Below are 18,678 nucleotides of genomic sequence, written 5' to 3'. Positions count from 1 at the left end.
CGTTTCCTTCATTTCCTTTCTTTTCTTTTCATTTTTTAACTCGAGAACAGATCGATAGTTACAACCCTTCCCTGACCAGGTTATCTTTTGATAACTTAATTCCACTTGTCAATTTCTTAAATGAAAACTAACATAGTCGGTGGACAAAAACAATTCTTCCTTTTTAGTCTAAGCTTTGACCGTTCTAACGTGTAGTGTAACACTCCTAATGTACTTAAAATTGAGTGCTTCAGATTTAAACATTGCATGTATTTCTAATATGGTGATAAGTTTATTTTTCAAGTTTTACTTTTATGTGTATACATAAACATTCTTCATTTTTCAAGTTTTATATTATATTTTATTATTGATAAATTTTGTATTCAATTTCTTCGACATCGAAATTACATATATATCTCCTTTGACAGACTTTCCATCTTTTGATGAATATGAATGAATTTGATGGATATTAAGTTGCTATATTGAAAAGAGTAATTTCATCTTTTTAGTGAATCATCAGGATGCATTTTTGGCTCAAGAAGACAACCGAGGAGTCGCTTGAGCTGCCAGGTTGTCAGAAACTAGCTTAAACCGGCTATTAATAGTCAAAATGATAAAAAAAAAAAGTGATTGAATATATCCATATAACATAGTTGAATCACCTATGAAGTGATTATCCCCAGAGAACACCAAGACAACCATAAAGCAAAAATCCAAAATTACTCTAAATCTGATATTTTGATTGTAAACCTTAGACATTTTTGTAATTTACTCAAACTTTTATAATGGTTCATCTCATATAGACTTTGCGGTATGTATTTTACTATTTCTTCCACTTGTTTAAATGTTTTTTTTAAACGACGTAACAATTATACTTTAGAGAAGCATAGTCAATGTTATTTTCCACTTATAATATTTACTATACATGGCGTTTAAATATTTATATTACATCTAATGTATCAGATTATTTGTCGTTAGTAGTGTATCTCACCATAAAAGCCAGATTCGGACTTGATATCAAAATGCAATCCCAGTCCCAGACTCCCAACCTAGAATAGATGAGTGGACCCAACTATCAAAAGACCTCTTGCATTGTCTGAAGTCTGAACGAACATATAAGTATATAACCTTAAGCTTGGCCCACATGATAGTTTATTAGCCCACCAAAATTAGGCCTAACGTCATAAACTTTTCCAGATTTTCGCTTTCAAGCCATCTCTCTCAAAGAAAAACCATCGCTCGCCATCTTTCGCCTCATTCTCCACCACCTACCGCCAACTACAACAACCACCACCACCTTCACCACCGTCATCATCAGTCGCTGCCCTCCATAAACCCTATCCGTCATCACCACCACACCCTACAATTTATTTTGTCTGTCTTATCTTTTATTCCCTACTTTCTTTGACGATATATCCAATATTGAAAAGAATCATCCCTGATTACTAAACGATCCCCTCAAAATTCAAACCCATGTAATATTAAAGATATAGAGAACAATTACAAAAAGTGGACGGTGGTCGGCTCCGGCAACGACTCAACGTTTCCACATTTACTGGCTGATCGTAAGTTTTGCCAAAACCATGTTATTCACCTCTTTTGAATGGATCTAAAATGATTCACGAATGCCTCGGAAAAAGAATTGATTCCATAATTTTTTTCCTTCTAATTGATGCAGCATCTTTTGTGTATGAACCTAAGCTACTATTTTACTGATTTCTTGCTTAACCAATGGAAAATTTTCATAAACAAGGGCAGTTAAAATCTTTCGATTTGGGTTCTGTTAGTATGAATTTTTCGTTCACCTTTTTTATCGTAAAAACGTATCTCAGGTTTGGGTAGTTGTTCATTGCTTCTGAATATTGGGTAAATTTCTAATTGTAAATTATGTTCTTTTACTTATGCAACGATAAATTTGATAATCATATTGCACCACATATAGGAGTTATTTGAATCTGTATGGTGTTTGACCTTTAAATATGATTTTGACTTTGAATCTGCAAGAACATGAAGTTTTTTGTAAATTAAGCTTACAACAATTAGGAATAAGGGTTTAGTATTTGATTAGTCATTGAGTCTTTGTTTAAAAGGCAATGGAAGATCAATGTTCTTTGGATAGCCCTAGAAGGACTCTTAGTTATTCTAGAAACAGGGGAACAACTTTCTCTGTTTTTACACTTTTTACTAAATGTTTTTTTTATCAAATATTTTTGACTATTTGCTACGTTTCATAAACGTCTTATAGTGATGACAAACTAAGAGATTCTTGAAAGCTCCTCCCTTTTCTTATATTATGTTTTACTTTGTTGTACAAACAGTTATTTTCATGGTGTGGGCATATGTTCCTGATCCTTGGTTACATTCCATTGGTATCTTTTATTATCCTAGCAAGTAAGTATGCACAATTCTTTGAAAATCCTAGCATAATGTGTTTTTGTTCATTAAGTGTTGTCTGGTTAAAGTGTATGTTACATTTTATATTTTACGTAAAACTTGTTATGAAATTTTGTATAACATACCTTTTTTTTTAAAAAAAAAAAAAAAAAAAAACTTTGAGGTACTGGGCATTGGCACTTCCTGCTTATGCCATGGTGATCATTGCAACAATCTTCATATTCTACATTGGCCTCAACTTTATGGCAACTCCATCTCCATCATCATTCAACTCAATATTTGGTGAGTTAATCTCCCATAAGGCTTCTTATTTATGCAACAAAGTGGTCTTTAGATGAAAAATATTTAACCACGTTAATGTGTTTTAGTGGTTGCATATTTTGTGTCAGTTTCATAAGTTGGTAAAAGAAAGTATATTTTTGACAAATGAAAACAGCAGAGAACCCGTGTGTTGTGATTCTGTGGTGGAGGAAGATGATCGACCCATTGAGCCTTACTCTGATATGGGAATTGATCAGATTAATGAACTCATGTGTTTTTGGAGCTTAAGTGGTGAAAGTTAAATATACTTGACATTATCACAATCAGAATCAATGACATTATCCTCAACAGATGTAATATTTCTATGAGGATCAAAGGAGAAAAAGTGATCAAAGGAGAAAGAGTTATGGAATTTAAGATGTAATATTTCTTACTTATATGTCAGAAACAGTTCATAGATTACTCTAAAACAAGCAAATCGGCTCCAATCTTAAATATTACTAAAAGAGAACCTTTAATTCCACATTTAAGAAATCAGGACCGTTTATTGCATTTCAATCCTATATTTTAGACCGTTAGATTATTTGCTTACTTCATGGTTTGAAAACGTCTCCTGAATGATATTCATAAAATCAGAGAAACCTTAACCCTAATTAGCCTCCACTCTTGACACCGGCCATGCTTTCTCCACCGACGAATAGCTTCCTAAGTTCACCGATTACTTCCAGCAAATTAATTTTTTTTCCTTTGCAAAGTGGTGGTTTGAATTTGATACTGATCTTGCTCTTCGAAGTCTTCTCTTCCCCTCAATCTTGTGTTTAGCTTAGCCGCATCCTTATATTATAATCAACAATAAAAGATCAAGGCTGGATTTAGGTAAATTGAAGCACAAACGAAATATTGAGGCTGGATCTGGAAAAATAGAAAGTAAAAATCTTTTTTATATAGTCGCACCCCTATGCCCTCTCTATGAACATCCACCGTCGGTACCACTGCAACCAGCCATCTACAACCCCTCACCATCTCCTTCATCTTCCGGCTCTCACGCTCTCATCAACTCTCGCAATCGATTTATGGTTCAAGCCCTAAATCGATTTATGGTTCTCATGTAAATATTGCATCTTATGTTAGAGCCATGCTTGCTACCAAACTTTCTGAGCTTGCTTTCGTTGATCCAAAGAGGGCAAACATGACTTTGGGAACTGATTAGGGGGAATAAGACATTCACATTTGTGGGGATGTCTTTAGTTAACGACTAAAGAATAGGTAAGATGTTAGACAGGTATTTTGTTATTTGATTTCATTCTCAGGTCATTTAGAACTTAGTATGTCATTTTAACATGTACTCTCTTTTATATAGGTGAAGATGACTGAACCAAGCGAGATTTCTAAATCCAACAAGGTATGTTTAATCGTTGGCACTTATTCTTGATCTGAATTTTATTTTTATTTGAGTTTTCATGAGGATTTGATGATAGCAAATGATTTGAAGAAATCTCACATGAATCTTATGATGAAGCAGCATCCTGATAAGAACCCAATAATAAGAAGGAAACAGAAGCTATGTTTAAACAAATCTGTGAATCATATGATGTATGTCTCACTTCCTTTCTCCATATCTCTGTATGATGTATTTACCGTTAATTGCTCAAATTCTTATGATGTGAATTCTTAATTGGGTGTTTGGTAGTTTTTATGTAGATTGAAATACATGATCTTCACTAGCAATCAACTAAGTATAAGTTCATTTGCTGATGTGAACCATTTGAATTCAGTTTTATTGTTGTTATTGGATTTTGATTAAAATATTGTGTAGCAAAATTGGTTTTTGATGAAATTATCTAAAATACAATATTTCTACCTTCTAATTGATTAGGTTTTCATACTGGATTGGAAATTATGTGATAGAATAATTCAAATTCCTTCTAATTTCTATAAAAGAACATTTTTTTTATGTTTGTGAATTGTGAAATTAGAATGCTGATTTTAGTCGATGAGTAGTTTTGGAACAACTAAGATTTTATAAATGTAAACTAATAACTATCAAAATCGGTTTAATTCAAACGATATTCCATTTTTTTCACTTCTTTCTCTTTCGTAATATATTGAAGGAACTAAGTTACTGATATATATTGGTTTATAACAGGGTTGATTTTCTTTTTATTTTTCTCTATTAATTTTATCTTTTTTACTATTTATTGTAAGTACCCATCTAATCAAATTTATCTCTTTAAAAAAAAAAAAACAAATCTACGATGATAATTGGTATAATGCTGGAAAAGGTGCTCATCTTACACTAAAGCGTGGAGAAAATGGAAAAATATATGATAAGCGGACAATACAAAAAAAGTCGTAAGTACCCTTTCGAGAAGATGTGATAAATGTGTTGGCTTTCACATTACTGAAAATGAATTTCAAGAATGCAATCCAAATTTGCAAAAAAGAAATGAAATTGTTGAAATTAATTCATTTAAAAATTAATTAAACAATGGGTGACCTCCTCTTTCTGCTCCTTTTGGGTGACTTAAAACTTAAAAGGTGTGCAAGTATTTTGTTTGAGCAAACACAGAGTAACAAGAAAAGGAAGAAACAATTGGACATTATTACCCCTATATATATATATATATATATATATATATATATATATATATATATATATATATATATATATATATATAAACTTTTGTGATTTTTTTGTCTATATAGGAGGGATTCTACCAAGGAGACTACAGTGTATATCGACAAAATTATTAAAATTCGAGAAGTGACATTTGTTCATGGTGTAGATATTCAGGTAATATCTTTTGACTATTTTATATATTTGATTTATGTAGTGACTGGTATGAGGGAATCATGGATCGAATGGAATGAGTCATTCCTTCTGATGGAATAGAATGGAATGAGTCATTCCGTCTGATGGAATGGAATGAGTAATTCCATCTGGTGGAATGGAATAAAACTATTACAATTTTAACTTTGGATATAGAAATAAATACATTTAGTTACTTTTTTTAATTTGCATGAAGGTTTGTTTTACCAGGAAATAGAATATATGGAAAATAATGAATTTGAAAAGAAATTAGGAAGAACTAGACTTGTAGAAAATTATAAATCGTGAACTTACAACGACATCATGATTTTCCTAGAAGTTTCATATATGTATTTTAATTTTTTCACCAAATATTTTTTTATGCATATTTTGTGTTGATGATGGTGATTGCAGTGAGATAATGTTGGTGGTTGTTGATGATGTTGGGATTCAAGCAAATGATTCTGATTATAGTTCGAATGCAAGACTCTTGGGTTTGATGTATTCACAAGTACACAACCAATGAACCAATTAGTAAAATAAGTCCCGGTAATAAGGATGAATACAATAACGGAAAGGGATCTAAAGGTTGAATAAGACCTCTTTTAACCTTTAAACTTTCTTGATGTATATCCAATTTTTGTAATTATGTTATGTAAAGTCTTAGTTATGACTATATAGAACTTGGCGAATTTGACTTTATGGACATATCTTAATATCTTTTTTGTGTGAAATGAAGCATGACAAGTGAACTACAAAGTAAAGTGGCATGAATTTAAATTTAGAATATATTTGGATATTAACTTATCTTTTTTTTTTTTTTGCTATTTTTATGTTTTTTATTTAATAATAGACACTCCCTCCAGGTTTGTAGTTCTTATTATAAAAAAAATATCAAATTGTACAGAAAGTAACTATGTACTTTGCTTTAAATACCAATTCAAACAATGTATTTTAGTTTGTACCCTCATTAATTCATATTTTTAGCCTTTAACCAATAACAAAAAAAAAGGTTTATTAACACGTAATAAAAATGTAAGTACGACTCTATTTTTAGTTACATATTAGCATTTTTGGTAAAAAAAAATAGCAATGTAAGTACGTCGTGATTGTGATTTAAAACTTAAAGTATATTATATACTTTTGGTAAAAGAAGGAATGTTCGTTTGTTCAAGGGTAAATTTGTCATTTTAGTCCAAATATATCCATAAGGAACAATCAATGATGTAAATATGAGGTTAAGGTACTCGGAATGTGTTTTATAAATGTAAGGTAAACAAGGAGTTGATGTAAGTTACGGTTTAAATTTAATTTAAAAAAATGTTATATTAAAATAGTTATTTAAAGATTGTCATAATATTTATAACCTAAACTAACATTTATTTATGCCAAATAAAAAATTATTGAACATAATAACTGTTAATCAAAAAAAGACAATTGTTGATATGATTAGTTAAATTTGAAAATTTTAAACTAAAAATACATTGTATTTTTATTTTTAACTAAAGATAATAACACACTTTCCTATGCAACCCACAACAATCAAATATTTTAACTTTTAACCCAAAAGACATAACAATTTTAAAAAAATGCATTCTCATTTTAAACTCAAATTGCATCGTACCTATATTTGTAAATCAAGTCAACAACAAACTTTTATATTAAACCCATACATTAACATGTTTTTACAACCGAAAACAAAATACATTGTAGATATACTTTAACGAGAAAAATACTTGACGGTTCTTTAGAATAGAACATGTACTAACAAAAAACTAATAGCCGAAAGGGAATTAACCGCCCCCCAAAAAAAAACTAATCACCGAGAGGAAATTACTCACCAACTGTCAAAAGTAATGAATCATTTAAAGAGAACTAATTGAACCAATCAATAACTACATATTAGGATTGATGAAAGATGAAGTGAAAACGTATTTGACTTCAAATTTTTTATGTGAGACAGAGTTACCAGATTGTTTTGAGAAATTAGTCTACTCTCTAGATGTGTTGAATGGTTTTAAGTCATCTAGAATTTTCAACCGTAAACTTACACTAAAAACATGTGTTTTAGTCATGTTACTTCATAATATCGACCAAACCAAAATACATGCAATGGTACTAGATTACAGATTGTTAGACTTGGAAGACATGTCCTTGAAGCCCGAATCACATCTGATAGATTCTTTAACGAGACTACTTATATACCTTATATGAAGTTAAATCCGTCTGATAAAAGAATCTCATTCCGTTTTCAACAGATGCAATTCCCAATAGTTGTTTGTTTCTCTATGACCATTATCAAATGTTGGATTATACTTGTAAAATGTTATCTTCACTCAAGGTCAGTTATATGTAGTTGTTTCTTGTATCACAAGTAAAAAAACGTTTTATGATACTCATATGTGACAACGGAAGTAGTTCAACTAATAAAACAAAAAAAAAATGTTGTCTACAAAGAGGTCCTCCAATGATTATAGATATTTACCGATTTCATTGTATTTTCTAGATATTTCAATATTACCAATAATTGTATTTTTTTTAACAATTGTGCTACATTTTTATACCTTTATATGTGTTTTTTATGCGTTCCCTGCGTTTAACGCGGGTTATAATCTAGTTCTAATCATATTAGTAATTTTGCATTTGTATACATAATATAATATTGAGAAATTATCAAACTAATCAAAGAACTAAGGAAACTGATTCTAAGTAGCTAAGTCTAATAAAATGACAAACATGTAAATATTGAACTAGTAACATTGGTCAATTGATTTCTAACTTATTAAAAATTACCCGAGGCTATTGAGCAAAGAGACGAGAGAGAAAGTCAACAATGATACATGAGTTGAGTCCTTCCAATTCCAATTGAGAGTTGAGTGCTTCTAATTTGTGAATTCCGATTGAGATTGAATCAAGTGATAATTGAGAAATAGTGTGATCATGTGATGTGACTGACAGGGAAGGATTTGAGTGCTTCCAAATTGTAAATTCCATTGTAACCTCTCAATCATGATTTTTGGCAATTACCATCAGTAATTCCCACTCTCTAAATATGAGTTTTGTTTTAGTTTTAACGCCTTGTAGTTTATACTAGCTGTGAGACCCATATAGGTGTATTTAAAAAAAATTAAATATGAAATTTTAATAATTTGAAAAGTTTGAATTTATAAGAAAAATGAGAAAAATTTTGAATTATAAAAATTAATGAGGCTTTAATGAATTGAATATATTACATATCTAAACCATTTTCTAATACATATCTTACATATATATTATCTATTTTAATTTAATAAAATGACAAGTGGAAAATAAAAAATTCTAAAATTTTAAAAAATATCATGTGTCCAAATAAAAGAGAATATGAGATAAGACAAAAGTTGTTTATTTATTAGGGATGATTGGGTTATCTTGCCACTTAGAAATTGAAATAGACATATGAAATGGGCCCCCTAAAGTAATATTGGTATTAACATTGTTTGGTTAAATTATGCCCTGTAAAATCTAATTCCCTGAACTCATTGTAGGTTCCCCATAGCCTGGGCGGGGCTTGTCAATCGTTATATTATTGTGGAATATTAATATATTTTTTTTCTACTTATATAGTTATACTATGGTATTAGGTTTGACCCTCATGGTAAAGCTTTTGATTTTTTTTTTCTATAAGGTAACTATGACTAGAAATTTTAATACGGGTAAAAACATAATCAAAATTTAGATAACATTGGAACCATCAAGATCTATACAAACATAATCAAAATTTAGATAACATTAGAACCATCAAGATCTAGGTGAAAAACTTGAACTTTCTTGAAATTTCATTTTTGCTAACAAAAATTATCTAATATTGATGATGGAAGACTTATCATGTTCACATCGCTAGACTCTTGGCAAAGGAACTCAAAATTTACGATTAATATTTACGAGTTTCTTTGCTAAAGATTCATTATATTATATTCATAAAATCAAGAGAAAATTACAAAAACAATCATTTTTCTTAATATTTTTATATAAAATAGTAAAAAAAAAATCGAAGATTATAAAGATAACCACTAAAATCGCAGATGGATTAAGATCATCTGCGATTTTGCCTTCTCATTTATGAACGTACAAATTGTTAAAGTAGGTTCGTGTAGTGGAGACTAATTCTACAAATATTGATAATATTCAACAACAATTTTGTCCAAAGTCATAATAAACATATAGTAATAATCCAAGAGACTAATTTTACAAAAATAATAGTTGATAAAGTAGTTATATTACAAATATGTACTAAAAATTAATTAATTAAATGAATAAGATGTGTTTTATTCCCTATTGAGTCAAAACGTGAAAAACTTTTCATATTTCTAATACACAATGATAAATCAAAAACACAAAAGAAAAAAAAAATCATGAATAGTAACACTATTACTTTTAAATGATAAAATGAAAACCTGTGTTTTACAATATGTAAAAACTTATCCTAATTAAGTTATCATATATAATATATAATCTAAATGTATAACCACAAAAATATTAATTACTCCATTAAAGTAGTACGTAACTTATAACTTCATATATAAACTATAAGTTAGACACCTATTTTGGCTTAGAAAACGTGAATGGTTGTTGCATAATGTTTTCCCTTAAACCTTACTTGAAAGCGTTAACATTAAAAAGGAAAAAAGAAAAATTGTGTTGAATGTTGGGTTGGGGAGAATCTTTACAACTGTGAAACAAGGTCAGCGGGTTTTCCCCTGGCGAGCAAAATATTTTGAGGCACATGCAAGGAATACGATTTGAATCTTTTAGTCGGCCCGACTTGAGATTTTATCCGCCACCCTCCAAAACAACTAGTGTATATACTATAAACCACCAGTTGACTTTAGCAACTGACTAAATTCGACCAATCTTTTCCCTTTGAAATTTGAATCACCATATATATACTCCACTTCCTACTCATCTGAAACCACCAATATACACAACAATACAACACAAACTCAAACCCTTCGATCATGATGATCTTCATCCCATTTCCCCTAACATTCTCAGTTCTCCTTCCATTCTTCCTCATCGTACTCTTTATTTACAGAAACTCCAAACGAAGAATCAACAAAGAGAGACTACCACTACCCTCTGGCGAAATGGGTCTCCCTTGGATTGGAGAAACAGTCGAGTTTTACAAAGCTCAACGTACCAATCAATTGTTCGAGAACTTTTTTCAACCAAGAATCATGAAGCATGGCCAGGTGTTTAAAACAAAGCTCATGGGATCACCAACGGTGGTCGTAAATGGAGCCACCGCAAATAAGTTCTTCATGTCCAACGAGTTCAAGTTGGTGGTAAGCTCATGGCCAACTTCATCAGTAGAGTTAATGGGAAAGAACTCAATCATGGAGAAACAAGGAGACTCGCATCGTTGCCTTCGTGGAATCATCACTTCCACCCTCAGCATTACCGGACTCCAGGCTATGGTGCCAAGAATGTGCAGCTCAATTCAGAAACATCTTCAGCAAAACTGGCAACACAGTGAAGAAATTAGTCTGTATCGATCCACAAAAATGCTTACTTTCACCATCGTGCTTGAATGCTTGTTTGGGATTGGGATTGAACCAGAGACGTTGTTTGGTGTTTTTGAGCGTGTTTTGGAAGGCGTTTTATCTCCTCCGGTAAATTTTCCGGGGAGTAAATTCTCAAGAGCCAAGAAGGCAAGAAGAGAGATAGAAAAGGTTTTGATTACTGAGGTCAGAAGAAAGAGAGAGGAAATGGAAGGTGGGAGAGATGAAGAAGACGGCATGCTATTTTCTAAGTTGGTGGCTGCGTTGATTAGAGGTGAGATTACAGAAGAGGAGGTTGTTGATAACGTGGTTTTATTAGTCTTTGCAGCTCATGATACCACGTCTTATGCCATTACGATGACGTTTAAGATGCTCGCAACCCACCCAGACTGCTATTCTCTTCTACTAAAAGGTACCATCGCATCATTTAATTCCTTATCTTGCCCTTTTTCATGAAGTTATACTCATGATCAAGTGATTAATATATGGTTTTCTTGCGTTTATCTTATAATGTTATTCCCAGAACATGAAGACATTGCAAGAAACAAAAAGCCAGGTGAATCTTTGACGCTTGAAGATGTGAAGAAAATGGAGTATACATGGCAAGTAGCTCGCGAGACCATGCGACTCTGCCCTCCCATCTTTGGTTCCTTCAGAAAAGCAACAACTGACATTGAATTCGAAGGATTTACAATTCCCAGAGGCTGGAAGGTATAACTTAATTATATGATGATCCTTACTTTTAATATTCACACATATATATACACATGATGATGATTGCATGGATTCACAAGTATCTAACAGAAGGCGTACTGTGTTTCTCTGAGTAGGTGCTTTGGACTACATATGGAACACATTATGATGAAAGGTGCTTTCCGGATCCAATGAGTTTCAACCCGAGCAGATTTGCGGATCCAGTTCAAGCTTACGCTTTTATACCATTTGGTGGAGGGGCTAGGCTGTGTGCAGGCTACCAACTAGCAAAGCTCAATATTCTTGTTTTGGTGCATTATGTTGTAACACAATATAACTGGTCGTTGCTAGACCCCGAGGAGCCAATATTCATGGATCCACTTCCATATCCTTCTAAGGGGATGCCTATAAGAATATCTCCCAAGTCTGACAATTAACTCTCTAACTCCTTGTAAAGCTTGCTAATGTTATTTTTGTAATAGTTTTCTGTGATAATTAACATTCTTTCTGATTAATTTCATAGTTTAATTCAAACGAGATGAATCAAATTTGTAAAAATTTTACGTTTTTTACCCGAATATGACCCATGAATCCGAATCTAACCATCAAATCAGGATAATTAAATAGGTTAGGGGTCGTATGCAGGTTGATTTTCCAACTCGCCAACCCGTGATACATATATGGGTCTTGTACGCGTTGATGCATTCTGACACATCAACCCGCCAACTCGAGCACCAGTGGTTAACGCAAGACAAAATCTCAGTGGTGGCATACATGATTTTAAGGGTAACATGACCAAAAATTTACATTATTACAGAAAATTTCCGAAAAAAGTAACAATGTGTTTTAATATTTGAGGGTTGCACCGGCCACCCCAGAAGCCCCCTATGTCCACCTTTACCGAATACGATAGGATTGTCACCCCTATGTCCACCGTTACCTAAATACTAAATAAATTTTGATGGTTACATTTACATCTTCCAGAAAATGGGTTGTGATCTTTTCCTAGGACAACTAATATATAGTTGGGAAAAATATGAGCACAATTATAAAAGGAACAAAATCCATATCAAATCTCGAGATCCTCTTATTACCAACAAGCTATAGAACCTTGTAGCCCCGCTAGTAATAAAATTTGAAGACGCGTTCAAGACACATGACGATGGAATTGGATTCTTAAACAAAACTTTAGTGAACTCATTCAACTACAACTATAAGCGACTACTTTCCTTTAATCATAAACCCCATAATATAACTTCAAGTTTGACTTTAGATTAAAAAAACGTTATGTATTTATGTCTGAACATGTTTGACTATAGATTATTTAAAAAAAAAAACACGCTGAAGGAATTGAAATAGAATAGAGTATTTGTATTTTCCCCAAGTCAAGGAGAACATGCAGGTTATAAGTTATAACATGAATCTTTTAGTCGGCCCGACTTCAGATTTCATCTGCCACCCTCAAAGGTCAAAACACAGCTAATTTTATATAAACAATTAGTTGACTCAAATCTCTATATAAACTCAACATCTTATAAAGCAAACAACATCAACGGCAGGCTTTATCTTCTCTCTCTTACCACCATTCATCATCATCATCATTTACAAAATCTACAACCAACGGAAAAAGACCAAACTACCTTCCGGCCAAATGGGTCTCCCTTGGATCGGCGAAACAATCAGGTTTTACAGAGCTCAAAGCACGAAACTGTTCAACGACTTTTCTCCAACTCAGAATCAGAAAGCATGGCAAACGGTTCAAAAAAAGACTCATGGGATATCACCAACTGTGGCGGTAAATGGAGCTTCAGCTAACAAGTTTTCATGTTGAATGAGTTTAAATTGGCAATAAGTTCATCACCAACTTATTTTGTTTAGTTAATGGGAAAGAATTCAATCATGAAGAAACAAGGGGAATCCCATCGATGCTTTCAAAACAAGCTCTTGCTTTTTTGTTTCGAAGACATAGTGTTGCAAATGGCAGCTCAAGTTGGTGGTAAGCTCATGGTCAACTTCATCAGTAGAGTTAATGGGAAAGAACTCCATCATGTAGAAACAAGGAGACTCGCATCCTTGCCTTCGTAGAATCATCACTTCCACCCTCACCATTACTGGGCTCCAGGCTATGGTGCCAAGAATGTGCAGCTCAATTCAGAAACATCTTCAGAAAAACTGGCAACACAGTAAAGAAATTAGTAGATCCACAAAAATGCTTACTTTCACCATCGTGCTTGAATGCTTGTTTGGGATTGGGATTGAACCAGAGACGTTGTTTGGTGTTTTTAAGCGTGTCTTGGAAGGTGTTTTATCTCCTCCGGTGAATTTTCCGGGGAGTAAAATTTGAAGAATGATTTTGCCTTACAATTCCCGTAGGGTTTATTTCATTATATATGGAAATACAAAATACATTCAAAATATGATAGATATCTACGACAACTAACTTTAAATAATACAAATATATTTATCTAATCATTATTTGAAATCTCCTTCTTATCCTTCGGTTTACATCCCCCTCCAATCTTGACCATAACAAGGTTAAGATTGTACTTGAAACGTTCCAGCATATGGCGTGTAATTGGCTTGGTGAAACCATCAGTAATTTGATCATTAGTTGAGATAAACAGTACATCCAGAGCTCCCATTGCCACCTTTTCTCTAACAGAATGGAAATCCATTTCAATGTGTTTGGTACGTGCATGAAACACCAGATTTGCTGTCAAATACTTAGCGCCTAAATTATCACACCATAGAACCGGAGGTCTTGGTTGACACACATCTAGTTCTCTGAGCAAAGATTGCACCCAAATTACTTCAGCTGTACCATTTGCCAATGCTTTGTATTCGGCTTACGTACTTGATCGTGACACCATGGGCTGTTTTCTAGAACTCCATGAGATCAGATCTGGACCTAAAATGACAACAAATCCTCCTGTAGACCTGCGATAATCTAAACATCTAGCCCAATCAGCATCTGTAAATACACTTAGTAGTTTAGAGTTAGACCTCCGAATGTTAAGTCCATTATTACTTGTTCCCTTTATGTATGTATCTGTAAATACACTTAGTAGTCAAATAAGTTATTTGACTTCAAAATAGACTTGACAACTGCAGGGGAAGGATGACCAAGACGTTGATGCCACTGGGATGACAAAACTTTATTGTTGAATCCAACATAACGAGAAGTATGCTTGATTGGCACCGGAAACAAACCCTTTTTGCTCTTACCGATTAGAAGAGTTTTCTTCGTGAGTATGTCCTTAACAAAAAAAAAACATTCGGGTAAATTTCAATAAACACATTGTTATCAGAAACAAGTTTATTAGCTGAAAGAAGGTGTTTGTTAATACGTGGCACATGTAAGATATTTTTGAGCACAAGTGGGCGACCCAAACTATGTATTTTTGAATGACCAACATGCGAAATATGCAATCCTATGCCATTGGCAACTTGAACTTGGTCTTTGCCCTGGTAACGTTCTGGTAGTGACAAGCGATCAAGGTCACTTGTGAGGTGATCTGTAGCTCCCGTATCTATGTACCAATTGGGATCATTGTTATAGCTTCCAAATGTGGCACTGTTTCCGCCCATGTACTCCTCCACTTGATAGGAATGATTGAACCGATTTCTACAATTCAATGCGGTGTGACCAGGAATCCCACACACTTGACACCTTGGTCAACCGTTGTACCTTCCATGACCTCGCCCACGTCCTCGATTTCCACCATGGTAATTTGATTTTAGATTTTAGTTATTGAAATTTCTAGAGTACCCTTCGTGATTATGATTCTTTCGTTGACTATTTGTTTCCTGCTTTGTAACATTATTCACTAAAGAGACGAAATCTGTTGGGCTACTAACAACCGTGGATTGGGCTTCATGGGCTATTAAATATGATTAAAATTCAGGTAGTGCTACTTCTCTTTGATTGCTGAGCACGGTGATAAATGTAAATAAGTCACCATGACCTGGTCCTAGACCAGCAAGAATATACACAATGACATCCTCATTAGTCATGGCATGGCCGATATTATCCATTGTGTCTGCAAGCCCTGTCATCTTATGATAATACTCAGAAGCACTCATGTCTCCCTTCTTTGTATTAGAAATTTGTGCGCAAATTTGAATGGAATTACCTCTATGTTGTGCTGAAAACATAGTCTAAAGCGACGTCCATAACTGTTTGGACGTATATGTGCAACGTGTGAGTTGCAAAAGCACTTCTTCAGTCATGGATGATAACAAGCCTCCTAGTATAGCCTGATCTTGAGTAACCCATGCTGCATGATCTGGATTATCCTCCTATTTTGCTGCATCACCAGTTCTGATTGTGATCTTGATTGGTGGGATTTCTGTCATTCCATATAGGAACCCGTACAACTCAACTCCACGAATAATTAGGACAACATGCGCCTTCCACAACAGGTAATTCGTTCTCGGGAGTTTACAGCTAATAGCTGTGGCGATCTTGGTTGAGTTAACAATGGTACTGACAAAGACATGGCCTGATAATTGGCAGTGATCTGAAGTCTTGAATCAGAGGGAAGGAATGAGAATCGGAGCCCTTGTAAATCTTAGCTCTGATACCAAGTTGAAGAATAATTTTGCATTACAATTCCTGTAGGGTTTATTTCATTATATATGGAAATACAAAATACATTCAAGATATGATAGATATCTACACCTTTTTATCCTTCGGTTTACAGTAAATTCTCAAGAGCCAAGAAATCAAGAACAAAGATAAAAAAGGTATTGATTACTAATCAGGTGAGACGAAAGAGAGAGGAAATGGAAGGAGGGAGAGATGAAGAAGACGCCATGATATTTTCTAAGTTGGTGGTTGCGTTGATCAGAGATGAGATTACAGAAGACGAGGTTGTTGATAATGTGGTTTTATTAGTCTTTGCAGCCCATGATACCACATCTTATGCCATTACGATGATGTTTAAGATGCTCGCAACCCACCCAGACTGCTACTCTCTTCTACTAAAAGGTACCATCGCATCATTTAATTCCTTATCTCCCCCTTTTTTCATGAAATTATACTCATGATCAAGTGATTAATATATGGTTTTTTTGCGTTTATCTTTTAATCTTATCGCTAGAACATGAAGACATTGCAAAAAACCAAAAAGCCAGGTGAACCTTTGACGCTTGAAGATGTGATGAAAATGGAGTATAAAAGGCAAGTAGCTCGGAGACCATGCGACTCTGCCCTCCCATCTATGGTTCCTTCAGAAAAGCAACAACTGACATTGAATTCGAAGGATTTACAATTCCCAAAGGCTAGAAGGTATAACTTATATGATGGTAATATCCTTACTTTTATTCACACACACATGTCACACACATACACATGAATATTGCTTGGATTCAGAAGTATCTAACATAAGGTGTACTGTGTTTCTCTGATGCTGTGGTGAGCAGGTGCTTTGGACTATATACAGAACCCATTATGATGAAAGGTGCTTTCCGGATCCAATGAGTTTAACCCGAGTAGATTTACGGATCCAGTTCAAGCTTATGCTTTTATACCATTTGGTGGAGGACCTAGGCTATTTGCAGGCTACCAACTGGCGAAGATCAATATTCGTGTTTTGGTGCATTATGTTGTAACACAATATAACTGGTCGTTGTTAGACCCCGAGGAGCCAATATTCATGGATTCACTCCCATATCCTTCTAAGGGGATTCCTATAAGAATATCTGCCAAGTCTGATAATTACTAGCTCATTTCTCTCCCTCTTTGTAAACCTTGATAATATTATTTTTCTTGTGTATTAGTGTGTTTGTCGTGTATGTTTTATCTATAGCACATGTATATGGCCCATTGTATAGACGCCCCATTGTGTGTATTCATGTATTTATGTATTTTATTGTTCCTTGATATGCAACGAGAATGATACGCACCATTCAAACATTATTATGGTATCAAAGTTGCTTTCCTAAAATCACTCGATCCTTCCCTCTATTTCCTTTCTACAACCAACAGCCCCTTCTACCACCTCTAGTGTAACAGCCCAAAAACGTGGGTAAAATTCTTCATTTAATAATTAGAAAGAACATCCATATTGTTTTCCAAAAATTCCATTACATAACACATTGTTCAAAAGACCAGAGTACCCAAAACAACTAGTGCGGCATACTGGAGAGTGCACGCTGTGTCATCAAGTCGAGCCCTTACCCTTAGAACCAGAAGTACCTGAAACACCCAACAAAACTATAAGCACACGCTTAGTGAGTTTCCCAAAATACACAAATCACATAATCATATAATGCCATGTACATATACACATAAAACTGCCATGGACTCCCTCCATGGTCTTCAACCGGGATGCCATGGGCTACCCCATGGTCTTATACCCAAGGGTCATGGGCTCCCCCTCATGGTATTACCAGGTGCCATGGGCTCCCTCATAGTTTTCACGTAAATCAGTACACACCAAATAACAGACCATTGCATAATCAATTATAGAGATTTCACATCAAGTAATGGGCCGGCATTGGTGCCTTCGACCCATTAGTATAGTGAGAAGACTCACCTCTGTCTGTTGAACACAAAAGCTGCTCAACTACTAGCCCAAAATCTCACATTGAATATTAGGGTTTTGGTCTTCAGCAACGTACGCCCCGCGTACGTGGTACACCTCCGCGATCAACCCTCCCCAGTACGCTAAGCGTACCCCTAAGTACGCCCAACATACAAACGAACAAATCATGCACTAAAATTTCATTCTAAGGGAAGAAAGGTAAATACCTAGATTCCAACCGTTACAAATCTCCCCCACTTGAACTAGAACCATACTCTTCTTCTTCCTCTGTCATCGTCTATATCGACCCCTAACCCCCTCCTCACAAAGCCTTTTATGTTGCAAATATCAAAACCATGTTCCTCTTATTCTTGATCACGAAAAGGGGGAACTATGACTCTTGGAGGGAGCTCTTCACCACTCACTGTGAAGCATATGACACGATTGAACATATTGGTGATATGTATGATGAACCAAA

At 34.1% G+C, this 18,678-nt stretch overlaps 1 protein-coding gene, 1 long non-coding RNA gene and 1 pseudogene across 6 annotated transcripts; all 3 read left to right on the top strand.

Moving 5' to 3' along the window:
- Positions 1-1,161: 1,161 nt before the first annotated feature.
- On the top strand, positions 1,162-6,250 carry LOC111884365 (uncharacterized). Of its 5 annotated transcripts, XR_002847729.3 has the most exons (8): positions 1,166-1,544; positions 2,298-2,370; positions 2,537-2,655; positions 2,813-3,900; positions 3,995-4,036; positions 4,157-4,227; positions 5,341-5,428; positions 5,858-6,250. It is a non-coding gene; the product is annotated as an uncharacterized LOC111884365 (long non-coding RNA). The 5 variants fall into 5 exon arrangements; XR_002847726.3 differs by having other exon boundaries at positions 1,164-1,544; positions 2,537-3,900; XR_006189093.2 differs by having other exon boundaries at positions 1,164-1,544; positions 2,298-2,655.
- A 4,301-nt stretch (positions 6,251-10,551) lies between these two features.
- On the top strand, positions 10,552-12,110 carry LOC111884471 (taxadiene 5-alpha hydroxylase). Its single transcript, XM_023880798.2, has 3 exons — positions 10,552-11,392; positions 11,504-11,691; positions 11,811-12,110. The coding sequence occupies exons 1-3, from the start codon at positions 10,567-10,569 to the stop codon at positions 12,108-12,110; spliced, it is 1,314 nt and encodes a 437-aa protein (XP_023736566.2). The 5' UTR covers positions 10,552-10,566.
- Positions 12,111-13,069: 959 nt separating this feature from the next.
- LOC111884420 (taxadiene 5-alpha hydroxylase-like) lies at positions 13,070-17,399 on the top strand (annotated as a pseudogene).
- Positions 17,400-18,678: the final 1,279 nt, after the last annotated feature.

This window comes from Lactuca sativa, chromosome 3 (genome assembly GCF_002870075.4).
Source record: "Lactuca sativa cultivar Salinas chromosome 3, Lsat_Salinas_v11, whole genome shotgun sequence".
Taxonomy (NCBI): domain Eukaryota; kingdom Viridiplantae; phylum Streptophyta; class Magnoliopsida; order Asterales; family Asteraceae; genus Lactuca; species Lactuca sativa.
The sequence above is the reverse complement of the archived record's forward strand: the minus strand, read 5'-3'. Positions and strand labels throughout refer to the sequence as shown.

What these genes read in the sequence shown, in the direction of transcription:
- LOC111884471 (XM_023880798.2), top strand. Translation starts at nt 10,567, where the DNA reads ATGGGTCTCCCTTGGATTGGAGAAACAGTCGAGTTTTACAAAGCTCAA. An exon ending in CTATTCTCTTCTACTAAAAG is followed by an intron (nt 11,393 to 11,503) that starts GTACCATCGCAT and finishes TGTTATTCCCAG; the next exon opens with AACATGAAGACATTGCAAGA. An exon ending in CAATTCCCAGAGGCTGGAAG is followed by an intron (nt 11,692 to 11,810) that starts GTATAACTTAAT and finishes TTCTCTGAGTAG; the next exon opens with GTGCTTTGGACTACATATGG.